General features: G+C 45.8%; 1 protein-coding gene across 1 annotated transcript in view; it reads right to left on the bottom strand.

The window, feature by feature from the left end:
* LOC311237504 (serine/threonine-protein phosphatase 2A 55 kDa regulatory subunit B alpha isoform) overlaps positions 1-12,892 on the bottom strand; it is a 118,123-nt gene extending 105,231 nt beyond the window's left edge. The window contains exon 1 of the mRNA XM_084325428.1: positions 12,648-12,892. Within this exon, the coding sequence (XP_084181554.1) occupies positions 12,648-12,654 (7 nt within the window). The 5' untranslated portion in view covers positions 12,655-12,892. The remainder of the gene's footprint in view (positions 1-12,647) is intronic.
* Between the last annotated feature and the right edge of the window lie 7,183 nt (positions 12,893-20,075).

Genomic DNA, 20,075 nt, shown 5'->3' with positions numbered 1-20,075 from the left:
AGTAAAGAAACTACATTTGATTTTTGGGACGGTTACATTCACTTTGGGACGGTTAAAATTGTATTTCGGGACGGTTCTGGGACGGTGGTGAAAAAAGTTAGTCTGGAGCCCTGGGTTTGACACACTCAAATATTTGAATATAAATACGTCCCGATCCAGGTTCAGTCCTATTTGGGGCAATGCCAATTTTAAATCAGGGCAAAACGATAGTGGATTTAAAGTATGGGCTGAAAAGGGGTTAAGGAAAGTGCAAGACGTATACAGGGAGGAGGATGAAGTATTCATGTCCTTTGCGGAAATATCTACAAAATATGATATTCCGAAACATCACTTTTTTAAATATCTTCAGCTAAGGAGTTTTATATCATCTCAGAACCATTCATTGGATATACCGAACATTTCCATCTTAGAGGTAGCAGTCACTAGACACTGTTATGGTAAAGGTATCATTTCAATGCTATACGACTTATTTGTATCTGGTTCAGATGAATCATCTGAATCAAAACTGAATCAATGGAACGAAGACATAGAGGAGGAAATATCTTTAGAAGAATGGAGCGTGGCATGTAAAGAGGCACAGAGTCAGACAGTCAGTAGCAACCTAAAACGTATACAATATAAATGGCTGATGCGTACATATATAACTCCTGTTAAATTGCATAAGTTTAATGATAATATTCCAGATACTTGTATTAAGTGTAGTGAGGAAAGGGGGACACTGTTCCACTGCATATGGGAATGTGTGAAAGTGAAAACCTTCTGGCAAGATGTTATTGATCGGATCGATCAAATCTTATCAAAGAAGTTGCCATTGAATCCCAAGCTTTTTATTCTTGGTTTATATCCTACCACCCCACATCTACAACGCAAAGAGTTTAGATTTATAGATATGTGCATATTACAAGCAAAACGTGTAATAGCTCTTAATTGGAAAAATGTTGATGGACCAAGAATTGGTATGTGGATTAAAGAAATGGCTTCAAATATGTCAATGGAAAAGATGGTGTAGGTGTTGTTAGACGTAAACAAAACATTTTTGATAATGCCTGGGGACCATTTGTGTACTTCTTAAAGCATAATACGAATGTTGGGAACTTGCTTCAACAAGAACGGGATTAGGGGGAGTACTGTGGGACAACTCTTATTATTGTGTAAAAACGACAAGAAACACCCTTTACTTAATGTGTAAAACATTTTGGTTGTATTATTTATTTATGTTTATTTTTTATTTAAATCTGTATCCTTCCTATGTGAACCTGTTTTTGAAGTTAATTATTATTTTGTGTGGGGTGGGGTTAGGGGAGGGAGAACGGGGTGAAAATGTTTGCTGAATACTGCTCTGCTGATATACATGTTGTAATTTGCAAACTAAAACCCAATAAATATATTGTTAAAAAAAGAAATGTGTCCTTGCCTTAGACTCGAGGGTTGTACTAGGGTTGGATGCAGTTCCCCGTTGGTCAGTCTGTCTGTTTTCCATCTTCTGCTGTGTTTAACGTTATCTGTTTGAGAGTGCTCCCTTGACTGATGGCCAGTACCGCGGGACTTTTATTAAACATTATATATGTCTGCGGGTTGGCCAGTACTGCAGGAACTTTTATTAAACATTATATGTCCGCGGGTCTTGTGCAGTGCTCTCGTGGCACTGTCAACTAAAGCGAGCACTCAGAAGACGCGCACCGTTTGCCAGTGACCGTGATTGCAGAATGTTTTTTTTTGTTTTGTTTACTAGTCGCCAGACTGGCAAGTGGTCTTCATGAATCACTCGCCAAACCTAAAAAAATACTCGCATTTGGCGAGTAAAGTGGCCTAATTTCCTCCCCTGATTATACAGGTTGCGCTATGCATGCTTAGCTTACTAACGTTAGATAGCAGGAGCCATCAGCCAACACAGATGTTGTTTCAACAAATGTATTCACAAAATGGATTACCATCCAAACGTTATTGAAGACTCCTGTGACCAGTAAGTACGTAGGTACTACGTAAGTCTAACTTTTACAAAATAAATTCTGCCTGCAATATTTGCTACGCAATATGCTCAAATGTGCTACGTTATATTCATAAATGTGCCTAAAGTCAGTGCGAGCGCTTCACTCTCATTTGCGACTAAAATTGCAAACCGGGAAACGTATTTAGGAGCACATGTGACAGTTCGATGACCTAAACTAACGTTAGCTGCTAATGTCAACCAAGCTGGTTCCTAACAGTTATAACTAATCCTGGAGCTGCTCAGTGGAGTCTTCTCATTAGGAATGGGTCCTCGCTCCGTCCTTGAGTGCGAACTCCCCCCCCCTCCCTCTTCCCCCTCTGGTTTGCGTACACACTGCAGTCTTGGTTCACTCCCAGCCAGGCACAATTGAGGAGAGCAACTATCTATAGTCTAGTGGTCTATATATTTCTGAATTAACCAAAACAGTTACACAGGACATTTTCGCTGTACCTCGGGAAGTAATGTACCAGCTAAACCTACATGATGGGTTAGATACAGGCGGGATTTTGGATACTTTTCCTACACTAAAAACAGTATAGCCATGGCGCGTGCTAACCACATAGATTACAGACAAAACATATAACGAACAACGTAAAATATAATTGCATACTTGATCGCTATAGTTCTGCTGAACACAACTAGTCACAACGTCAGGCTCCCTTGCTTTGGATGGGCTAACCGGCCACATTACTGTGGGTAACAACGGAGGGATCACTGGTTGGTTTTGGCCGATTATGCTGTCCACTGCATCAAACCACGGAAAATATATTTAAGCCTCATCTTCTTCACTTTTAGCTCGACATTGTTGACTGATTGTTGTACCCATCCACGCACATTTTCTAATAACAGGATTATTAGACCAGCACGTCTAAGATGCTAATTCATCTGTATCTGGATAACCAATGAACGGATTTTGTCGAGGCAGGTTACGCAGGTAGCGTTATTTCGGGGGAAATTGATATCTATAGTCTGGTCTATTTTTCGTCCACCAAAAATGGAGGCTCTAATTATTATTATTCATAGACTCTCGAGCAAAAATAATTATTACAGCCTCCATTTTTCGTGGACGAAAAATATACCAGACTATATGCTTCGACAAAATCCGTGCATTGGTTATCCAGATACATGAATTATCATCTCAGAATAAGTGGCTTTGTACGTGCGTTTTAGCTCATCTTTTACAGCTTACGCTTTGGGCAATAATTATTTAGAGGCTCCATTTTTCGTGGAAGAAAAATACATCAGTCTAAATAAATGCATTCGAAGAAGAAACCAATGTATAGCAATGGCAAAATTGCTTGGGCTTGTAACGTGGCTTCATCTCGAAGTTTATCGATCCACTGAGCCGTGAGGCTCAACATGCTTGTTTGGTTGAGGTCTGAACTCGCCAAATTGCCCATAAATATAGTTTTTGTGGGTATTGTCCAGTTGTTGCTGCATGTTTTTATCTGCCCAAAATTCAAGCAAGCATGAAAGCATTACAGGTTTGCTTGCACACCACGCCTCGCTCCGTCGTCGGGGACACTGGCGCGCACCCGAGACCACCTATTCCAGTGTTCCCGTCTTGGACCGAATCAGCGTCCCTGGTGACGGGGGGCGTTCTCATCACACTCTATTTTGGTGCAATCATGCTCTTATTCGACCCTGAATGGCTAGTGTGAAAGCCCCCTAAGCAGAGAGGTTTCTTTCTCCTACAGTGAGGGAGGGGAGGGGCCGAGTGAGTCCGTCTCCCTCTCTCTGAATTAAGCTAACAATCCTGATTCCTGAATCTATTTTATTCAAAAGGAAGATATTGATTTACATATATATATCATCTTTTTTAATATAATCTTATCTCCTGTGCTGGCACAAGCACCAACATAGTGTGGAGTGGAGAGATTAGACATAATTGACATTATTATAGTATATAGCTCAGCAGCTGTAACCGAATAATTGTATCAAATCAAGCATCAAAATATTCATTATATTTTAATTATAATTAAAATAATTTTATAAAGAATTTTCCGTGTTCTGTCATCTAATATATTACATTACGTTTCCTGATACCATGGCAAGATCGTTTTAGAATCAGTATCGTGATACTTATATCGGTATCGAAGTCAAAATGTTGGTATCATAACATTGACAACACTCAGGCGGCTATGTGGCGTAGTGGGCAAGGCGCTCGCCACGAATGCGGAGACGCTGGGCTCGCCTGTTCGAGCCCAGCGATCCACATTGCTTTCAGTTTAGCTGGTCGTTCATACTAATACACATTGGCCGTATTAGGGGGTGGGAAACTGATGGGTGGGGATCGGGCGTTGTGGACAGCGACTCCTACAGGTCGGTTGGTGCGCCTGCGCAGTAGAATCAGGAAGTGTCGGGGGCAGCGTGACCGTGAGCCTCCCATGCGTTACTCCTCGCCACTGAGAGATCGAGCTGCGCAGGTGAAAAGATGCGACTGCTGTTACCTCAAGTACCGGAGGGGACTTGTGCTATGTAGGCCTCCGGGAAGAGCATCGGCGGGGGTCTATGCCTTATGACAAACAACAGCTGGACTAGCCCCGGGGAGGTGAAGATACTCTCCCGTTCATGCTCCCCCGATATGGAACACCTCACGATCCAATGTCGCCCGTTCCTAGAGCTGCCGCGGTATTGATTATTTCCTTACCGCACAAATTTGCAAAATATTTCCTACCGCCGCGGTTTTTACCGCACGCACAAAAAAAATAAAAAAAAAAGTTTGAATGCATTTTTTTTTTAGTAGTAGTCTACTCTTTATAGCATATAGCCTGCCTCTAGTCTAAATGTCCATCTTTAGAGGATGACTTTGCAGCATGAATATTGTTTGGGATTCGGCAAGCACGCATTCGTTATTAAAAGTGAAACACGGATTCGAAGTCTCCCCTCTGGTCGTGCGCCGTTCACTAGGTGTCGCGGGCAGGAGTGGTAGCGGCGCGCCCGCCGGTTACCCCCCCGACCCTTTCTTCTTATTATTATTATAACGTTACTACTTATGATTACAAAGGCATTCGATTTGTGGCATTAACGTTAGTATAGTTACACGTTCGTATTTACCGGACCATAGCAAGGCAAGCGTTACTAAATTAATATCTAAGTTCCTTTCTTTGCTCAGAGCGTGCCGAGTTGTACCCATTCTGCGGTCTGTTAATAAAGTTTTCAATCAGACAAGTGTATAGAACGAAGGGCTTTTATTATAACATTTCGTTGCAGTAAAATCATTATGCCTCGTTCCCTGAGGAGCGACGGCAATCCACTCCGGTCTCCGGTGGGAGCTAACGTACTATTAGCCGTGTTGTGACTGAGCTCTGATCAATGGCTCATGGCTGAGATTCAGGAAGTAAAAGCACTTCGCGTATCTCTTCTGACCAATCTGTGGTCTGCAGTGTTTCATGTGACTTTTCTGGTACCCAATAGGGTCGCTTGGAATCTCGACAGAGAAGTAGGGTATATCTGCAGAGCCGCAAGCCCAACGAGAGCGTAATAATAATAATAATATAATAAAAAACAGCGGTGATGCCGGTATTCAGCCCAACGCTGCGGTGGGCATGATGTAACAGCGATACCGCGGTAATACCGATACCGCAGCAGCTCTACCCGTTCCATCTTCCACGCGAGTTCACTGCAGTGATCATGACTGCAGTGTACATTCCACCCCAGGCGAACGTCGGCAGGGCGCTAGCGGAACTACACTGCCATCTAAACACACACCAAATCAAGCATCCAGACGCCGCCATGATTGTAGCCGGGGATTTCAATCAGGCGAATCTGAAGAAAGTCATGTCGTCTTTCTTCCAGCACATCGTCTGCTCCACAAGGGGAGGAAATACACTCGACCACTGTTACACCCCGTTCAGAGCCGGATACAAGGCTGTACCGGCCCCACCATTAGCGGGAGCAACGAACACGTCGGATCATGCCGCCATCTTGTTGGTCCCTGCGTACAGGCAGAGATCACGTGACGCCGTCGTGTCACGTGAGGTAAAAAAAATGGGACGACCAATCAGAGGCCACGCTTCAGGACGCACTAGACGTCGCCGACTGGGGAATGTTCGAGAGGAGCACCAGTGACGTCAGCGAGTTCACAGACGCTGTGGTGTCATTCATAACAACGCTGGCTGATAGTATTGTCTCCACAAAGAAGGCGAGAGTGTTCCCAAACCAGAAACCATGGGTGGACAGTACTATCAGAGCAGCCCTGAACTCTCGCACCACTGCTTATAACCGGGGCAGAGAGTCAGGAAACATGGACGAGTACAAGACAACAGTCTACACTATGCGCAAGGCTGTTAAACTTGCTAAGAGGACGTATGCCGACAAGATGGAGGCACAAATGGCACAGAAAGACACAAGAGGCTTATGGCAGGGACTGAGGGCTATAACCGACTACAAAGTCAGCGCCCCCTCAATGGGGAGCGACGACGCCTCCCTTGCGGACAAGCTCAACACCTTCTACGCGCGGTTTGGTGCAAACAGTGGCACTGCTAGCCCAACGGCTAGTGACGTCACTGGTGCGCCGGCTGTTGTGGAGGGGAGGGGGGCATCCGCGGGGGGGCGGGGACGCTCTCATTGACGGTACACAGTAGGGGTGGACGGTATGGTCTAAAATTTATATCACGGTATAATTTGAAGCATAGACGGTAACGGTATATATCACGGTATCATCGTTTTTGATAAAAAAAAATTTTTATTTTATATATATATATTTTTTTTTTTATAAAATATATATATTATATAATTAGACTTGTACTTGTATTATCTGCGAGACATCGCCACCACGCAACAAGCTCCACTGTCTGTGTGTACTCTAGTAGCCTCCAGCTACGGCCAGGATTCCCCGGAGCTGCACCTGGACCTATACTCGAGTAGCCTCGAGCAGAGCTACGGCCAGGATTCTCCGGCGCTGCACCTGGACCCTATTATAACGTTAGCAAGCCCTCAGCTCGAATACGCATCGAATCAGTGTTATAAGACATTGATATCAGGAGCTATCCGGCTAAGCCGGATATATAACGTTAATACAACGCCTCAGTGAATTATTTAGTTCAATGGGACATTTCGTTTTGAACGGTGAACTAACTTGCGTTAACGTGAGCTAACGGCTAACAGGTAGCACACACACGTCTCTCTCTACTAGACTTTGTGGAGCATTTGTTGATGTCAGGAGCTATCGGTAGCTGGCCGACTAGATACCGTTCGGTTAGACAATACCTCATCATGTATTAAACTAAAAGTGAATAGTTGACTGGGTCATTTTGTAACGGTAGCTAAGCTAACGTTAGCTCAGGGAGACGCCGCCGACAGCTGAGCTCCTGTGTCCCGTCCCACTAGACTACTAGATCCGTGTTTACATGCGTGCGGTAGGGGCTGGCACGCCCACTGCGCGAACCCTCCTAAATAACTTTTTCCAGTTCGCACATATCTATTATCTATGACTAATTCTATCTATTTTTAGGGGCAAATGTGAGTGAAATAGTCGCGTTGTGGTTACATGACGTCATTGGTATTTTAGAGCTGCACTACCGGTTTAGACGGTATAGTCAAAATCCATACCGTAGAGCAAATTCATACCGTTTATACCGTATACCGTTTATACCGTCCACCCCTAGTACACAGTGTGAGAAGAGCATTTATGCAGGTGAACACCAGGAAGGCTGCTGGCCCAGATGGTATAACAGGACACATACTAAGTCCTGTGCCAACCAGCTTGCCCCGGTGTTCACCGCCATATTTAATCGATCCCTGGCGGAGTCGGTGGTCCCTGCCTGCTTCAAGATGTCTACCATCATCCCTGTACCGAAGAAAACCTCCCCAACATGTCCAAATGACTACAGACCGGTGGCACTCACCTCTGTGGTCATGAAATGTTTCGAGAGGCTGGTCAAGGACCACATTTGTGCCTCCCTCCCCAGTGATATGGACCCTATGCAATTTGCATACAGGACAAACAGGTCCACTGACGACGCGGTCTCCCAGGTACTGCACAGCACCCTCTCCCACCTTGACCGTCAGAAGGGGGGCTATGTGAGACTGTTGTTCATTGACTACAGCTCAGCGTTCAACACCATAGTCCCCACCAGACTGGTGGACAAGCTGATCGAGCTGGGTCTGAGCTCCGCCCTGAGCGCCTGGGTACTGGACTTTGAGTGAAAGACCCCAGGCGGTCAGGGTGGGGGGTCAGACCTCCAACACCATCACCCTGAGCATCGGGTCCCCCCAGGGCTGTGTTCTAAGCCCCCTGCTGTACTCACTCTACACAATTGCAGGGCTGTACGCTAAGCTTTTTCACTAGGGGCACACTTGGGGCAAAAAAACATTTTTAGGGGCAAATTTTTAAATAACAATTTTACCATTATTTATATCGATTGTTTTTGATTTTAAAAAAAATCAAAAAAAATTTATATAATTTTTTTTTAATAAAATATATATATTATATAATCATACTTGTAGTTGTATTATCTGCGAGACATCGCCACCACGCAACAAGTCAAAATGCTCGCTATATGCAACCATCTCCACTGTCTGTGTGTACTCGAGTAGCCTCCAGCTATGGCCAGGATTCTCCGGAGCTGCAGCTGGACCCTATACTGTAGCCTCCAGCTACGGCCAGGATTCTCCGGCGCTGCAGCTGGACCCTATTGACTATATTCAGCGTGCCCTCAGCTCGAATACGCATCGACTCAGTGTTATAAGACATTGATATCAGGAGCTATCTGAACTATTTAGTTTAATGGGACGTTTCGTTTTGAACAGTTAGGGTTGGGTACCGTTCACATTTGAACCAGTACCTGGGGATCGATAATGGTATACGACGACAGGGCTTGAGACTAACACTGTCCCGTCGTCCCGGGGGAAATAAAATATGTATTTGGGATGAAGAAAAATCCTCCACGGGGCCGGGACACAGTCGGGACGAAGAGGATTTATTTTCCCCCACTTGGAAAATGTCAACTGCGCCGACTGTCAGTGCTGTGCGTGTCTTCCGAGTGCTCGCTTTAGTTGACAGTGGCACGAGACCACTGCACGAGACCCGCGGAAATATCAGAATGTTTAATAGAATGTTTAATAAAAGTTCTCGTGGTTCCGGCCATCCTCTAGCCATCCTCTCAGTCAAGGGAGCACTCTCAAACATGCTGCACTATTTGAAGTGTATAACGTTAAACAGAGCAGAAGAAGATGGAATAACAGACAGACTGACCAACAGGGAACTGCATCCAACCCTAGTACAAAGGCAGGTCTGCGGTGGTGGCTACTGCCACTGCTGGCTCAATGTTCTCGACGGTCACATTTTCATTCGACGGCTCACTAGGAGGTGGAACGCGTCGAAAATATGAAGCAATACTAACTTTACTTTTCTTCATAGGCATAGCTAAATCAGACAGTCAGCCAGTCTATCAGAGTGCTCAATCGATTTTCCCCACTCTCATACCTGAGTGCTCAGCTCGCGTGAGTGGCGTCATCACACGGCTTGGATAATTTAGGAGTGAAATGCGAATGCAAGGCTTGAAATCCCTACTCGCAAGCCCGCCCCCAAATATTATTTACCAATAGCAACGGCCAATTAAAGGGGCAATTTGCGACGAGCTCGTCGCACTGTACAGCCCTGGATTGTGTGGCCAAGTTCAGCTCCAACTCCATAGTGAAGTTCGCAGACGACACAGTGGTGGTGGGGCTGATCTCGGACAACGACGAGAAGGCCTACCGGGAGGAGGTTGAGGTACTGGAACGCTGGTGCCAGGACAACAGCCTGCTCCTGAACATTGGTAAAACCAAGGAGCTGACGATTCGTGGATTATAGGAGAGGACAGCAGGAGACACACACACCACTGATGATTAACGGGGCTACCGTGGACAGGGTGAGCAGCTTTAAGTACCTGGGGGTCCACATCTCAGAGGATCTGACATGGTCAACACACATAGACACAGTAGTAAAGAAGGCGAAACAGCGCCTCTACCACCTGAGACAGTTAAGGAAGTTCAGAGTATCGGGGAAGATACTCCAGTCCTTCTACTCAGGAGCTGTAGAGAGCATCTTGACCGGAAACATCACTGCCTGGTATGGAAACAGCACGGCACAGGACAAGAAGGCCCTACAGAGAGTGGTGCGCTCAGCCGAGCGTACCACGGGTATTGCGCTACCTCCCCTGCAGGTTCTATACAACAAGAGGTGCAAATCCAGAGCCTGCAGGATAATGAAAGACCCCCACCACCCCAATAACAGCCTGTTCCAACTGCTGAGGTCAGGCAGACGCCTGCGAACCCCAGCTACTAGGACAGAGAGGCTTAGGCTCAGCTTCTTCCCCCAGGCCATCAGAGCCTTGAACAATGAACATTGAGTGCCACAGAACACTGAACTATCCACACACTATCCACTATCCACACGCTGTGCACGCTCACACACTAGCAGCCACTTTAACAGGAGCGGGCACACACTCATGCCGCACACACGCACACTTATGGCCAAAAGGAAAGGCCACTTTAAATTAGTATAACAACAGGAACAGTGTATTGCACTACTAAAGCTACCTAGCATGTCCTATATGCTCTGTAAATAACCATGTACAGATACCGAGATGTCACACCATGTTACCTGTAACCTGTTTATTGCACAATGTTTTTTTTTTTTATTAGATTCTATATATGTTGTACCACTGTAATGCACATTGTTGCGGGCAAGACCACCCGCATTTCATTGTATACTTGTATGCCGTGACAAATAAAACTCTTGACTTGACTATGTATGACTTAGTCCACATTGCAGCCGGCTTGTGGGAGGCAAGAAACAGCGTTCGTGACAGGGGAGGGTTGAATTGGATGATACGAAATTGGGATGGGAGAAAATATAGAAAAATGGAAGAAAAAGTGGATAAAAAAAAAAACATTGACAACACTCACTAGCGTATTTCATTGAGCATTGACCACTCATATTTAAGAAACCAGAGGTAACATACTAATCTCGTCTTGAGTGCCTAAAAGCCACTAACAAAGAAAATGTTGATGTAAGGACTGCCACATCGCTGGGTGTTGCTAGACAACATTAGTTGGTTACCGGTGCAGTAATGAGGTTAAGTGTTGCCAAAGACAGGACTGTAATTGCTAGAAGGCATCCACATTACAGCCAGCTATCTCTGACCAGGGAGGAACAATGCTTTGAACGCGTTGCACTGTGGACTCTTGGAGAAACCCACATGACGTCACAGCAGCTTTACAAATTCCCTTCATTAGCCTAGTACTCAGAGTTCCTCATAGACTTTATTTTCATGTCAATACAATTACATTAACATTGTTTCTTGTCTTGCATGCATGACAGTTACTTCCACAACTCAGCCCAGCCGGCCAACATAACCTGCAAACCTGGGAGAAACACTGAATTATTAAGTATCGTTTCACAAACGTATTTATACTTCACTGATCAGAATATGGCAATCTATTATCATATACAGTTTACAGCCGGTACCAAGGCTTTTCTGAATATGAAAATTCTAAATCCCATACACTGTGGTAGAGACGAATGAAGGCAAGATGTAAACATTTCTATGACAGAGGGCATACATCATAGTCTACTTTACAGAAAACATGCATTATAGCAGGTCACTTATTGCAATGACTGCATGAATGACTTCATCACCAAAACCTGACATTTCAGTCCTGTTATATTCATGTGAAGAGCAACGTTTTGCATACAGTATCAAAACAACATTAGCTCTGTGTCAGTACCAGTTTAGCATACATTGATTTGTTTTGTAATTGCCATCCACAATAATATCAGACAGGCCTACACAATCCAGTTTGCCTTTCCGTCGTGTTCTTATTACGACGCTACTGTTGCATTATCCAACAGACTAGACTAGTAGCATCATTCTGACCAAGGCAGCCTCTCTCTCCACCCTGCAGCCTCCGACCATGACATGCTAGAACGTTAGCTGGCTTCTATTTGCCGTGTTGGTACAGGCCTAACTGTTGGTCTATTGTGAGACATGTGACTCAAGTTGGAAGTCTCCTATATTAAGATAAGTTAGAGTTAGTGAGTCCGCTGACAGGATGAAATGTAATATTAACGTTAGCCGATTGAAGCTAGCCACCGTAGTGGATATAACATTACTGGGCCATATGCAGGGCCTGGCTGAACAACTAGCATGTGCAATGTCAAAGTTTTGGCTAACTATCGGTGGCTATTAACGTTAGCTCTGAAACGTATCTGGCTGGGGTTAACGTCCGCTCTCAACGACTTAAGTACATTTAATACGACAAGTTGTTGCTCTGTAAGTGCCATGCATGCGCCTATGAAACAAGCTAACGTTATGAACAGCTGACACCGGTGTTTTGATGAGCTAACATTAGCTGGCTGGCTAGACGGGTTTAGTTAGCCCGCTAGACGGGCGGGTAGACGGTAGCTAGCGTTAGCAGGCCGGGCACAGCTAGCAATGGGGATGGCTACCTAGGCTAAGATAGCGAGCTAACGTTTAACCACGTTACTAACTTATTTCTTACCAACAACTCAGCTAAGCGCAATACTAACGGTAGCGTTTAACCTGGCTAGATAGAAGAACCCTGTCGGGACAGATTAATTAATCGGAAATATAGCTGCAAACCCAGTTCGCAGACACAGGATGTGAGATCTGTCAGCCAGGCGTGTATTAGCTTATAGCCCAAGTACCTGCCATGGCGACAGAGGGGCTGGTCTGGTCTACCAGTCACGATCTGGTTTCCCACAGTCTGGTTCTAAGGATCCGGACTCCTGTTGGCCGTATATCTGGTGCCAGACTGCTACACCCAGGATGTTTCGGGTCAGCGGCTCACTTTTCTGTCAGCCTCCTCCCTCTGTGTGGCCAGCTAGCGTTACTTCTTAAACCGACAAGTCAAGTCTTCCCCACTCCTCCGCACACACACATCCCCGTTCAAAATGGCGCTACCCTATCTCACAATGACATCATCAGAACCAGCCTCCTGAGGAGGAGGAGGAGGAGGAGGAGGAGGAGGAGGAGGAGGAGGAGGAGGAGGAGAAAGATGGGGAGGAGATGCTGTGGTAGTTCAGGGGTTATTTTACTTTTCAACCCGGGTGGGACCCAAATTGAATACTTGTCTTGAGACCCAGGCAAATTAAACTATTCTCACAGTAGGTTGCTTTTATTTATTTTTACCCAAAGAAACAGTCGATAGTCTCATGTGTGTGGAGTAGACTATTAGACTATCAGCAGTAGGCCTATAATGTTTTTGGCAAAACCACACCAAAGATATTGAACATGAAAGCATCACCATCTTTACTTGAACAAATAAGATAAAAGACATGACACACGTATTGCATTGTGAGTCATATTTGGGGCTGATGTGACAAAACAGTGTGAATTAGATCCAGTCTGACTCTCACAGTGGAGTGCCCTTGGCACCAATTACCTGAACAACTACCTTAGCTGGGGTTAGTGCTCAGGGATTACCCCTTTGGAATGGAACACACACCTGCATTATACTTTTCCAGTGGTCAACTGATTACTTTATAATGTGCTGCCACCCAGTGGTATAATGATGAAATAAACTGTACCCACTGTAATTCAGGCTTTTCTAACCGTGGGGTTGGAACCCAACTGATTGATTGATTGATTGATTGAAAACTTTATTAACAGATTGCAGAATGGGTACAATACAGTACAGCTCAATACACACAATTGTTAAGGGGATGCAGACCAGAGAAAGACTTTCGTCTTGTTTACATCAGGGTCCCCCATTTTCAATTCATCAGGACATATATGACATACATGACATACAGATAGTCAGTACTGCTACATCTATACATTTATGACATACCAGATTTGCAAATACAGTACTGTTTGTGATACAGAAGGAGTCAAGAAAAGGGAGTATATACATTTGACGTAGAAACTGTACATTGGAGGAGGTCGGGTGGGGGGTTGGGTACATTGGGATATTGACAACCATACTGGGTAATTTACATTGGAGGTGGTTGGGGGGGGGGGGGCACACTGTATAAACAAGTAAAACTGTACATTGAGGGGGGGGGGGAGACACTGTACAAACAAACAAAATTGTACATTGGACTATTGACAAAACCATACTAGGTAAATAACTGTACATTGGAGGGGGTTGGGTTAGGATATTTACAGGGGCCAGTGTTGAATTGCAGTCTCCCGTAGGTGTCCCTTGAGAGAGGTTTTGAAAGTGGGTAGTGATCCACATTCCTTTACAGCTTTGGGTAGGGCGTTCCACATTGATGTGGCATAATTGCGAAACGTGTTTAGTCCCTTATTTGAGCCGAATCTGGGTTTAACATGATTTGTGGAGCTCCCTCTGGTGTTGTGATCGTGGTATTCACTGACCTTTGGGAAGTATTTTGACATGTACATGGGTACCTTGGTCGTGTAGTGTATCTTGTAGACCAGGCCCATTGCAAGTTGCTGTACTCTGTCGTCTACTCTAAGCCATCCTAGGTTGTCAAAGTGGGCAGGGGTGAGGTGGGTTCTAGGAGTAAGGTCAAGCAGTAGTCTGACCAGTTTGTTTTGAGATGTTTGTAATTTTGTTTTTAGCGCCTTTGAGGTGCTTTGGTACCATGAGGTGCAAGCATAGTCGTAGTACCCCTGAATGAGTGCTCCTGCCAGAGTCTTCAGGGTATTCTTGTTTACCAGAGAGGAGATCCGGTACAAGAATCGAGTTCGTTGGTTGACTTTTTTTATTACATTGGATGCCATTTTGTCACAGGAGAGATTAGCCTCTAGGATGGAACCCAGGTAGGTAATTTCATCTTTCCTTGTGACAATATTGTCACCCACTGTAACTGAGAAGCCGTCGGTCTTGCTGAGTTTGTTATTTGAACCGAAGAGAATGGACTCTGTTTTGCCCATGTGTAATGATAGTTTGTTATCAGCGAGCCATATGCAGATTCTGCCTAGTTCCGAGCTGAGGGTTTTTTCAACCTGTAACTTGTTCTTGTCAGAGACCAGCAGGGCTGAGTCGTCCGCAAACAGGAACAAGTTGCAGTCACAAGCTGACGACATGTCATTTGCATAAATTAGGAACAGTAGCGGTCCTAGTATGCTTCCTTGTGGAACACCACAGCTCACTGTGAGGGGGGGGGATAGGGTACCGTTTACCTCCACCATCTGTTCCCTCCCCTCAAGGTAGGATTGCATCCAGCTCACTGATAGACTATCAAAACCAATTGCTTTTAGCTTGTCAATCAGAATGGAGTGATTGACCGTGTCAAAGGCCTTTTGTAGGTCCAGCATGACCATGCCGCAGTATTTGCCTGCGTCCACCTCTTGTTTGATGTGGTCATTCAAATAGAGAAGGCATGTGTCAGTGGAGTGGGATGTTCTGAAGCCAGATTGGAATTCGTAGATTAGATTTTTTTCCGCTAGGTACTTTTCGACCTGTTCGTAGACAATTTTTTCCATGACTTTCGAGATGGAGGTGAGAATAGAAACAGGGCGGTAGTTGCCTGGGTCTAATTTGCTGCCCTTTTTGTGCAGAGGGGTCACCCTCGCAATTTTGAAGTCCTTGGGGACGTGTCCCTGTTTTATGGAGAGGTTTATTATGTGTGTGATGATTGGGGTGATGGCGGCTGCTGAGTCTCTGAGGAATTTGGAGGGGATGTTGTCATGGCCAGTGGCCTTGTTAGGTTGGAGGGCGCTCAGTTTATTGAGTACCTCATCTGTTGTTACCATTTCCACCATTACCAACTTGGATGACAATGGTGTCCCTATCTCCAGTGGTGCAGTGGCAAATTGCAGTGGTGCGTTATTGAAATCATCTGGGGTGACACGCACCACGTGCACGCGCGCTCCCGGCGCGTGCGCGCGCTCCCGCGAATGCGCATTTAATGTCCCCTCGCTTGGGCACAGACTAAAGACAGTGCCTAATTGCCTCTACGAATGGAATGTAACACGTCTTCACAACAAGTTAGGTGTGAATGTGTCTGAGAACGTATTTAACACACCTGACGACCGGCGCTATTGATATGCAAATAGCGAGTGAGCTTGCACACCGTGCTACCCCGTCCCATGAACAACGCATGCCTGGCAAATTGACAGTAGGTCAAACGCTCCACGCGCGTGCACGCGCGCATGTGCACGCGCATGCGCGCGCATGCACAGTTTTTTTTGGCACAGATTTTTTTTTTTTTTTTTTTGCCTTGAAATAGAGAAGCTGAAAAAGGTAGCAGGATGTTGCCTATATTGTCAACAGATATGGTTGAAAAACAAACAATGTTTTAAATGTATTGATACAATTTCTTTAATTGAATCAACTTAAACTAGAAAAGTAAATACAAACTAAATTAACAATGTAAGTTACATTGTTAATTTAGTTTGTATTTACTTTTAGTTTAAGTTAATTCAATTAAAGAAATTGTTTTACACACAAACACAAAAGCAAACTTAAAATAATCAGACAACTTGTGTTTACTTGGTTCTTTATTTTGAGAAGGGGAAAAAGTACACATCACTTACATTTTTTCAATGTAATTTGTTTCACAACAGTGGTTTCAAAACAGTTTCAAGTTTCTTTAATAGTTGTCATACAGAAGTACAGAATACTTTTATACAAAATGCTTCTTACTGTTACGCTCCAGAGACTGTGCTAGACAAGATAGGTATGAAATAAAATAAAGTAGCATGTAAAAAGAAGTAAAAATAGAGGTCCCAGTGTTCAGTATAGACATATGTACAATGTTCAACTCTCTCTCTTTTCTCCATCTCTCTCTACTTCACTCTCTCTCTTCCCCTATCTTTCTCCATCTCTCTACTTCACTCTCTCTCCCCTATCTTTCTCCATCTCTCTCTACTTCACTCTCTCTCTTCCCTTATCTTTCTCCATCTCTCTACTTCACTCTCTCTCTTCCCTTATCTTTCTCCATCTCTCTCTACTTCACTCTCTCTCTTCCCTTATCTTTCTCCATCTCTCTCTACTTCACTCTCTCTCTTCCCTTATCTTTCTCCATCTCTCTCTACTTCACTCTCTCTCTTCCCCTATCTTTCTCCATCGCTCTCTTACTTAATAATCTCTCAACCCCCATATATTTCTCCATCGCTCTCTTACTTAACAATCTCTCAACCCCCATATATTTCTCCCTCTCTCTCACTCACTCACTCACTCACTCTCTCTCTCTCCCCCTCTTACACTCTCTCTCCCCCCCCCTCCCTCTCTCTCTCTCTCTCTCTCGACGATACAGCGTTAAACTCTGACACTTCAGCTATCAATTCGCACGCGGTCTCAAGGCTCTATTTCGGGGCAAAACGGGCCCACTTCACAGCACGTTGTATCGTGGTGAAGGCTTCAACTTATTGGGGTAACAGACTTTTAGACTAAGTGCTGCTGTATCCACCTGCGACGTATTTATACGTAAGGTGAATAATCTAGTACCAGCCTTATTTCTGTCTCGTATTACTGCGCAAACCTGGGCATGTTGAGACATGTCTTAGCGGTGACTTTGAACTAGACATTGGGGGTATGGCCGTGGCGCCTAGGGGGTCGCTGTCCAATAGGAGAACGAATATTATGGTCTGGCCTGTACTAGGTAAAGGGATATTCCGTGTATATGTACAAAGAATATACAAGGGATATCAGACGATATACAAATACTATACAATATATCTCAAGTAATAAATATATATATTCGGTTTAATCTGACCCTTTGTAACAGCCGCCTCCTAATTAGTCCGCACCTAATTAGATAAGCAGAGACAGATTAACCGCACTGTCCACTACTCAATGTCCGTTGTGAGGAGTAGGGCAATTCACAAAGTCAGGGGGTCATGGTCGTCATTAAGAGAGTCGGGGAGCCTTGGCAACTCTATCAGCCTCGCCACGGGTCGGGTGTATGTCCGCCCCTGGACGAGCACTTCTGCCGCTCTGACCTTTCCGTCGGCACCAGTGATCACTTTGCTTACGCGGCCGGCCGGCCACATAGCTCGGGGTAGTGACTGGTCGATAATCATGACGACTGTGCCCTCCGTCAAATTGTCTCTTTCTTTTACCCATTTCTGGCGGGTCTGTAGAGACGGTAGATAGTGGAGGAGGAAACTGTTCCAAAACTTGTCAGCCAATACTTGACTGTACCTCCACATTCTTCGGCCGTTCGCTTCCTCAGGTCTGTACACTGTCTGTGGGAGCGCGGGGTCCAGCCGCCCCATCAAGAGAGTGTTGGGGGTGACTGGATCGACATCTGCTACATCACTTGAGACGTAACCGAGGGGCTTTGAGTTCAATACTCCCTCGATCTCCGTGAGGACTGTCGTGAGGACTTCTTCCGCCACGGTCTGGGCCCCAAGCACGGCGTACAGGGCTGTCTTTATTGAACGTACTTCTCGTTCCCAAGTTCCCCCGAAGTGAGGTGCATTCGGGGGGTTAAACTGGAAATCAATCTGAGAGGGAGCGAGGTGGGTCTTAAGTTCTGGGCCCATAGCTTGGAAGCTCTCTCTCAGCTCTCTTTCTCCGCCTTTGAAGTTTGTCCCGTGATCAGACAATAATATAGACGGTTTTCCTTTCCGCGCTGTGAATCTCCGGAAGGCCATACGGAATGAGTCCGTACTCATGGTTGGAAGGAGTTCTATGTGTATCGCTCGGGTGGTCATGCATTTGAATACAATACCCCACCGCTTCTCCGTCCCTCTTCCTTTCTTCACATACAGCGGGCCGAAACAGTCCATACCGGTGGAGTGAAAGGGCTTGTCGCCGAGTCGGAGGCGACAGGGGGGTAGGTCAGCCATCCGGAGTATACTGGGCTGTGCTCGCCACTTGCGACAGTCTAGACAGGTCCGCTTGAAGCGTCGTCCTGCTTCTCTTCCTTGCAGTATCCAATAGCGACCAGGCCACGTGAGCGGATCGGCGCGGCCGAGAAATCCGCTCTTCGCTCTTTAAAGCTTGGTCCGCTCCGCTAATCGCTCATGTTGACCCCGCCCCCAAGTCGCTCTCCGCTCGCTCCCCGCTCACCTTGAATCGAGCGCTCCCCACTCCCCGCGCCAGATCGCTCAGCAGTTTTTTGTTTTTGTTTGGAGCATGGTGTAAATTAGCTCAAACTACAACAGTCTACACCCCCTGGGCCCCTTAACAATTGTTTGTATTGAGCCGCATTGTAATTGTAGCCATTCTGCAATGTTAAATAACGTTGTTTATCCATTCACTAGTTCTATTAAGCGATGATAGGCTAGCCGAGCCACAATGCTATGGTCGCTGCCATTAACGTTAGCATGTAAGCTAACGTCAACAACAATGGCGTCGATACTTTTTCTAACTGGAGCGAGTGAGTGTGGGCGTCTCTACAGTGACAAAGCCTGAACAGGCTAGCCTATCACACTAGTTCACCCTTCTCATTGGTTGAAAATGGCCTTCATGTTTGTACATCGCCATCTGTTGCTTTGGCATTGTACTGCATGTATATATTACATCAGTGTTAAACCACTGTGAGCGGCCTGGAGTGGATTGGAGCGGAGGAGAACTCTCGCTCCGGACGTCGCGCCGACTCATTTTAAAACCCACTCCTCGCTCACGTCAAAACCGGCCGCTCCGCGCCCCGCGCCGCTCACGCTCCGATCCGCTCACGCTCCGATCCGCTCACATGCACTGATAGCGACGTCTGATCTCCGCGAAGACTCTCTCTGCCCCGGCGTGGTGCACGTCCTCGTCGTATTTCTTTATGATGAGCTCTGTGACCTTGTGTCGGCTGTTTAAGACTATCGGGAACTTGACGTCATCCGTTAAGTCTGGGGCCCTTCTCAGACGACCACCCACTCTGATGAGATTATGGGCGTCTGCTGTCTGACGGGGCTGGCTTTGATCCCTGCAGACAGTCTAGCTCGTCGGGGAACGAGTCTCTTTGGGCTCGCTGTAGCAGAAGGAGTTCTGCTTCTTCGTAGTTAGCTGCATTAATGTCAGTAGTGGAGGGAACCTCAGGGTGGTGCCACAGGAATGTCTTTAACTGCGCACTCTCAAGGGTGGGGCAGTCGTCTATGTTGGGATCTGTGGGGACTGGTGTGTGTGTCAACCCACAGAACATAGATTTCTTCATCTCTGCCTCCTCTTTACTAGCCTCCCGTGGGGTGGGTGTAGGCCACTCTTCTTCCGGGAGCTTGAGGAA

This window comes from Notolepis coatsorum, assembly GCF_963971535.1.
Source record: "Notolepis coatsorum genome assembly, chromosome: 11".
Taxonomy (NCBI): Eukaryota; Metazoa; Chordata; class Actinopteri; order Aulopiformes; family Paralepididae; genus Notolepis; species Notolepis coatsorum.
This window is presented reverse-complemented; position numbering and strand designations above follow the sequence as displayed.